Source organism: Oreochromis niloticus, linkage group LG3 (genome assembly GCF_001858045.2).
Source record: "Oreochromis niloticus isolate F11D_XX linkage group LG3, O_niloticus_UMD_NMBU, whole genome shotgun sequence".
Classification (NCBI taxonomy): Eukaryota; Metazoa; Chordata; class Actinopteri; order Cichliformes; family Cichlidae; genus Oreochromis; species Oreochromis niloticus.
In genome coordinates, this window is record NC_031967.2 from 81830828 (window position 1) to 81838534 (window position 7707).

Here is a 7707-nt window from a genome sequence, read left to right on the forward strand (position 1 = left end):
GGGCTGTCTCCCTATATGCTCCTTGACTGAAAATCTCATCGGTATAGGTCTGCTCGTATCCTTTTCGAAACTTTCCTCTCAGTTTTGATATTCGTACAGTGTCACCAATATTCTACCCTTGAAGCTACGATTGAATCTCTCGACAATACTGCATTTAACCTTGCTAGCTGTTGAGAAATGGTTGATATTACAGAGAGAGATATTATACCCCTTAAGTCAAACAGTGATTTATGGCCCCAAGTAGTAATAAAGTAAAGGAAGTAATAAAAATATGATATTCATAAATAATACAACATTCATCCAAAATATGCTAGTTCGTATCTCATTGATTTCTCCCCCCAAAAAAGAATTGATTATTTAGAAAGTTTTTATACCAAATAGCATTCTTTTATTTTTAAACCATTAAAAAACAGTTTTTACTTTTTTTATGCATAAAAAAGCCATCTGGTGGTGGAGCTTTTGTTAAGCTTTTGTAACGTTCAGTATGGCCAGAAATACAGGTTGCATGCCTTGCGGGAAGACTTTCATTTTATTTGCATTTGTTTAATCCGAACAAGGAGATTTAGAATCAAACTTCGAGTGACAAAAAACTCTCGCGATTCCCCCTGAGCATAAACGCACCACGGCTCCCAGCAAAAAACCCCCCCAAAAACCTGAAAAACCCTCGGTGTTTTCTCGAAAAACGCACCACAAAAAACCCTAGAATAACTTGTAGTGAACCCTCTATACCCAAAACCTTATATTCAATTTCAGGGGAAATCCTGAAAAAATCCTTAGTCTTTTTTCTCCAAAACCAGCCCTCTCACTAGCTCCGTCTAAAATTCAGCGCAGAGTCTAAGTTCTACCTCGCTCTTACTCGCATAGAACTGCATCCAGCGCACAATTGTTTCCCCTGTTACTCCACCAACTCCGCCTCGCTGCCAATCACATAACAAAGGGGCGGCTCCACTCGCACCCCGGTTAGCCAGTCGCACTCAGCTCGGATTTTTATGATCTCCCGCAGAGGTTAAGACTGGCGCCGGTCTCTCACAATACACCTGGCTTCTGGAGCATGGACAGCTGGCGCCGCTCAGACTCTTTGTGAGTTTGCATAAGACCCCTGTCTCCAGACCGCTTCAACAACTGGCGCCTCTTTCCTTATGTGCATATCAATCATTAAATGTTAAGCATCCTTTCTAAACTACATTTTGCACTTTCCTTTTCACGGAGCCCCGCAGGGGACATGGGAGAAGAAAAAAAAAATTAAGACGGACTTTTGCGAGATCTCGCAAAACAAACTCGGGATCTCGCAAAACTTTTGCGAGATCTCGCAAAAGATCCCGCTCCTTTTTGATAGCAGTTCAGTTGAAGGGTGCGGACATGGAGGAGGATTTAGAACAAGAGAGGTCCCACATGATGACATCGTGCACATGCAACACGACAAAGTACATATAAACAACAAAGCATTAAACACCGTGGTTCAAAAGGCGAGTAACTTGTTGAAAAACCGAGGTCGTATATGCATGCCTTTAATGTTAACACTTGTAAATATGTTCAGTGATATGTGTTGACAAAATTTTGGTGTGCTTTAATGCTGAAACTGGGCTCAACAGAAGGCCTGTTGCTCACACCTGTGGAGCTACCCTTGAAGTGCCATGCACTTACAGTTCTTATCCTGAATTTCGCACCGAGTTTGACAATATCCTTTCCAGCAATTACTTTGAAATGGACATCATTTGAACTTGATGAGTGTACTAATGGTTACAGCTGTAATTGTTATATGTATGATTATCCTTGAGTTCATAAATTCTGTCTTTTCTCATTTGTCATTGAAGCATTTGATATATTCAGCCGTATAGTAAGCAGTTACACATTTAATTTTCTGATGGCTTAGTTGTATGTTAGCTCAGATTTCACAAGGACTCTTTATTGTTTAAAATTCTTTGAAAATGACTGCATCTTTAACTTCTGTTGAAAACAAGGTTTGAGTTTAGCATTAGAGGGACCGATCACATCAAAATCTGCTGTCCATATTGTCATGGTTTTCCTTTACTCCTGCCATCAGCCAGAATAAAGGCTCGCTTTTGTTTTAAGTTCAGTGTTCTCTCTCTCTCATTGTCTGCTTTTGGGTACGTTCTCTCAACACACCTGCATACCCCGCAGTGACACACATTGGCCTGCTGTTTATCCATCTAGAATGTTTTGTCGTGAGTTGCCTAGTTTTGTGAGATATTAGCTGTAGAGATCTCTTCCTTGTTGAAAAACTACATGAAGCTACATAAAGTCTACATAAAGACATTGCTACTAAGCATTAAGTACCATGGGAAACAAGAGAAAGGTAGGCTTGTACAGTCACTCTCTCTAAAATTGGGCAACTCACACTAAAACTGGATTAACGAATACTACAGCTAGCGAACAGAAAAATGTGTAAATTTGATTTTAGGGTGAAATCAACAACTAAACATTCCCATCATTAACAAATAGAGATGTAAATAAATACCAACTCACCATTTAAAAATTATTACAAAATACTCAACATAAACCACCATTATCCTAGTAAACACTGTACATTAAAACTCCTAACACATTAAATTAAGACTTCTCTTATGTTTTGATCCATGTATCAAGCCAAATAGACAGGTAAAGTAATTTGAAGTAATACACATAGACATAGAACTTGATAACATTTGACAGAAGATTACAATGTTTTTGTGCTAAAGAACACTCAGAATATCATTAACAGGCAGAGACTCCCCTTTATACTTTAGTTCACTGACCCTCCTGGAACACAACAAATATTTCTATATAAGATATTCTCATAAATGACTGTGTACAAGAAAGCTTACAGTTCACAGTCTGTTTAATATCCAGAAGTTGGCTTTCTCACATATAGCACAGGTCAATTTTGAGAAACGTTCTCTGCTGCAGTGTATGCAATTTACACTAATGCCATGATGTTCTCTCTTAGATGCATGTACAAGTTCACAGCCTGATATGGGTCTGTTGGTGGAGTCAGATGGGACTCGGTCATGAGGATATTGCATAGTTCATACACATCAGGGTCACATGGTTTGGTCAGTCGAAAAACACACTCAGTTTTACACATTTCAACATGTTCTTCTTCAGTGGGGCAAAGGAAGTCTCTTGTTCCGTAGAGCTCAGGTAATGTATACATTACATTAGGTCGACCACTGGGGATATTGATGTTTGTTGACGGCCTGATGGAGTGTGCATTCCAAACCTGTGCAGTGTCATCCAGCTCATCCTGTTGAAAAGAATACAGAAATTTAAGAAATGCGATCGCATGTATGTATATACATATACGCAGATCACGATGAGACAACTCAGTCACTGAGAGGAAGGTTTCTTATATTTATGCAATTTATTATTTTTAAACAATCATGTGAATTTTTGTAATCATGTACTTTACCTAATGTCATCTGTACAAGTGTTTCTCTCACACACACACACACACACACACACACACACACACACACACACACACACACACACACTAACTCCTGTTACTGTTATGCTGTGATATTTTACATTAGTACTATTACTCTTATTACTACCTGCTTGGCTCATCTACTCCCCTTATAATAATCAATTTGTTTTATGTCACTGATCATTGTATTTTGTATTTGAAAGTTATTTGGATATTCCAATCAAAATAATTCCAAATTGTAAATAGTTAATATTATAGATGAGAAATTTTCATATGCCATGTCAACATCTTCAACATAGATGTTACTGTAGTCTTGGTTGTTGAGCTCTGCCTTAAGGTGGCCAATTGCTTAAGCCTAAATTATAGTATTTACACAATTTTTCAATTACTCCCTGCTCCTGTCAACCTCTTCTCCCTGTCTTGTCTCTTTCTTCCTGCAAGTCTCCATTCCCTAAACCTGGCACAGATCTCATCTTTCACAATACTTCGTGTATTACCTCTCTATCACTTCCTCGGTTTCCTTTATCTCTCACTCACACACGCATGCATCCATACATGCAACAAAAGATATTTTATTAAACTCACCTGGATGAGTCCCATGCAACAAAACTGAAGGAGGTTTTTGTCCAGAAACCCACCATCAAAGTACCCGTTGTCTCTGATGTCTGCAAATAAGGATAACCAGAACTCCAAACACTGGCTGCGAAGAAAACGCCACCAGTATTCAATCCTTTGATTGGCGGTACTTGCTCCCTCCAAGTAACTCTCAAGGGTGTCGTTAGGAGCCACGGGCACAAGGAAACGCTGAAAGCCTCTAACATGGCCATTTTCAGTTCCTATATCCCCCCTCACAACTCTAGGGCAGCCCTTTAAACGCTGCACCGCTTCTATGTAATACCCCCCGATCACTTTCGGATTACTATTTGTTGTGTATGCATTAAGCCAGATTATTTTTCTCGAGAAACAGTCAATACTACCATTGATACAGATGCCATATGGCTTCAGTTTGTCATATGAGTCCATGTGCCAGATGAAGTTCGGCCCTTTTGAAAAATAGTTCCTTCGCCTGAAACGTCTTCCTTGCCTCAGTGCGACACCTCGGGGAGCCAGCTCCTTCAACACCAAGCACACATCCTCTTTCCGCACCCGTAGTCCATGTTCCCTGCATTTAGTGTACATCCATTGGTATCCGTGAAGCTGCCCAGAGTACTGCAATTGGTTATCAATAAATTCAACCAAGACGGCCAGGTCAGAGTACGCTTTGTGACAAGTGTGTCCCCTTGTGCTAAGAACTCTCTTCAGATGTCTTTCGCTTAAAGCTCCAAGCTCAAAGTAAAAATCTATGAATCGCTCAAATGGGTGTGTGTCCTCCATCGCTGTGGTTGTTTCTAAGGTTTCAGTGCTGATTTGGAGGTGTATGGTACGGACTTTTGCGAGATGCCGAGTTTGTTTTGCGAGATCCCGCAAAAGTCAGTCTTAATTTTTTTTTCTCCCATGTCCCCTGCGGGGCTCCGTACCCTTTAACCATTTCTCTCAAAAATGCTTTTTCATCTTCAAAAACCATGCAAATAGGTTTTCTAACACCTGGAAAACACACACACACACACACACACACACACACACACACACACACACACACACACACACTCTTTCTATCACGTGGCTGGGAATCTGCCAGAGCCACAGTGATACAGGCAAATCCCAGATGGACAGCTGAACAGAGGAGGAAGGCTGGGAGAGTCTGGATTGCCAAGTTAGACACTGTAAATGAAAAGTTTTTAAAGGGCATTAAGTCCCTATAATGTATATAGTTGTCTCTGATTACTGTTTGGTTTTTTGGTTTTTTAAATTGTTGCTGTGGTTTTCATCATCGTTATCATCGTGATTCTGCCTGTTTGTGTATTGATTGATGTAACATCCTGACCCTGAGGTTTATCCTAAACTTAACCAGTTTTAACCCTATGCTGTACTTGACCTTCTCTGTTTGCGTCTGTGTGTGCCTGTTTGTCTGTGTGTATGTCAGGTCGGGTCTTAGACTCCACCTCTCTGGGAACTCCCAGGTCCTCCAAAGTATGGAGGCCTATCACCGCTCACCACACTCCCTGACGTTTGGCATATGCAGGGGCAAATGCCAACATATTCATGGCTGAATGGGAAACTGCAGCCCTTGCAAAATGTGTCAAAAAACCATTGCATTATTACAGGTTTCTTGATGATATCTGGGAGTGTGGCAGCCGCCGCCGCCCCAGCAGGGGTAAAGAAGAAGCCAACATGCCGGGGTCGAAGGGGCAAAAGAAGAGCTCCCGTTTCAGATGATGCTGTGCAACCAGCTGCTGCTGCTGCGCCCCGATCCAGCAAAGATGATTAACAAAAAAAATAAATAAATAAATAAAAGGCAAGAGAATAAACCAGCTGTTCTCCACGGAATTATGTAGATAGCTATGCTGAGATTAGCGGTAAAAATATTTCAGCCTCCCAGAGAGCGAAATCTATTTCTATCAACTAAAAGCGGGTGAAAGTTTTGACCCTCATCGCCAACCCTGAGGTGCAGAAGAGCCTGCAGGAAACGAGCTCGCAACAACCGCGAACCAGGGACCAGCACACGCAGACGCCTCCGATTTTCAAAGAGGCCCATGCGTTTCCACCATTCGCCTCTGTCAGTGCGCCCCAGGGTGGCTGTGGCTACTATGTAGCTTGCCATCGCCAGTGTGTGAATGTGTGTGTGAATGGGTGGATGTCTGGATATGTAAAGCGCTTTGGGGTCCTTAGGGACTAGTAAAGCGCTATATAAATACAGGCCATTTACCATTTACCATTCAACCAACAACCCCATCAGCACCGGCCTTTAAACATGGCAAGAAAAACAGTCACATACACGCAATGGGAGACCAAGACCACGCCATTTTGCAGGTGGATCTGCAGAGCTAGTCGTCAAACAACAGATGACGCTCGCATGGATGATTTTGTGCTGGACCTTACAAACACCCAGTCCGGTGTTTTCAACACCATGCTTTGAATTCCCAATCAGAACTGGCTGAAGATAATGGGTGAAAAGAACGGGAGAATATTAGAGCTTTTTTAACCTAAGTAAAACTACCATTGAGTTGGTTCTGCTTCAAAATAGCCCCAACGTTCTACATAGCCGCGCCCCTCATCCAGTCCCCTTACCCCCGCCTCCCCCTCGCCCAGTCCTTTTTTCAAAACCGCAATGTCTTTCTCCTTCACATCATCTAAAACAATCATGACAAACCACAGCTTTGGGACGCCCTCTGCTCCATCTCCATCATCCCTCCGGCCATCATCTGATTCTATGCCACCAGCAAGCCCTCCGATGGCCATGGATACCCCACCTCAGAGCCCGCATCAGGCCTCAGCGTCTCCGGCCAGACATCGATCCCCACCGCCGCGAGAGCCGCGGACAGCGATGAGGCGGCGACTCTACTCCCCACGGCTATTATGGAACTCACAAAATTAACCGTAAAGTACTTTAATAACTCGCTAATCCAGAAGCACCGGCAGGATGTCTGTCAAGGATGTAAGGTCTCCCACCCCTCGCAGAGACGACATTCATCTCTTTTCCCGCTGGAAAAATATTACTTTTTCAGATACTATGATGAACTCTGCAAAAGATTATGGAATGGACATTTCACCAACACATTATTGCAAATTTTATGTTTAGAGGGTTTTTCACCACCAGCGGCTCAAGTCAGAGGCGTTGCCCAGGCTTATCTGTTTGAACTGAGAGATGTCCACGATAGAGACCGCGCTGCAAGAAATTGACGCCAGCATCACAGAAGTGACAAGGAGTGTGATTCATGAAGTACTAGACAAAAATTACTCACTCTGGCTCTCCTAGTAATCATTTTCTTCTCTTCCCTATTTTTCTTAACATGTTTTATTTTTCTTGTTTTCAGCCTTGTTCTATGTTTTTCTTACTGTTCAGCATTGTTTTTACCCGTTTTAATGTATTATTTTTTTCATTACAGCAAATAAAACTGTTTTGGAAAACTACATACATGTTTTGAACAAGCTTGTTGACAATGTTGTGTGGGTTTATACATCCTTGCAGTCTCTATATTCTGAGCTTCAAGAGAAAAATGAAAGCATTAAATTCATTGAAGGTCTCCCTGAATCTTTTGAAGATGAGAGCTTGTTTCCCCTCACACCAGAGTCATCTCATTGTACTGGATGATGTTATTTTTCAAGCTTCAAATAATCCAGAAGTGGTCCGGATTTTCACACAGTACAGACACCATAAAAATATGAGTGTCCTGATGTTG

At 41.8% G+C, this 7707-nt stretch overlaps 1 protein-coding gene across 1 annotated transcript; it reads right to left on the bottom strand.

Moving 5' to 3' along the window:
* Positions 1–2863: 2863 nt before the first annotated feature.
* Positions 2864–4481, bottom strand: LOC112846152 (uncharacterized). The gene is made up of 2 exons (XM_025905457.1): positions 4013–4481; positions 2864–3244 (listed from the first exon to the last, which is right to left on the bottom strand). Exons 1-2 carry the CDS (start codon positions 4448–4450, stop codon positions 2918–2920), a joined length of 765 nt encoding a protein of 254 aa, XP_025761242.1. The 5' UTR covers positions 4451–4481; the 3' UTR covers positions 2864–2917.
* Between the last annotated feature and the right edge of the window lie 3226 nt (positions 4482–7707).

Coding starts and splice junctions, on each gene's coding strand:
- LOC112846152 (XM_025905457.1), bottom strand. CDS start 4,450: ATGGACTCATATGACAAACTGAAGCCATATGGCATCTGTATCAATGGT. Junction 3,245..4,012: donor GTTGCATGGGACTCATCCAG/GTGAGTTTAATA, acceptor TCTTTTCAACAG/GATGAGCTGGATGACACTGC.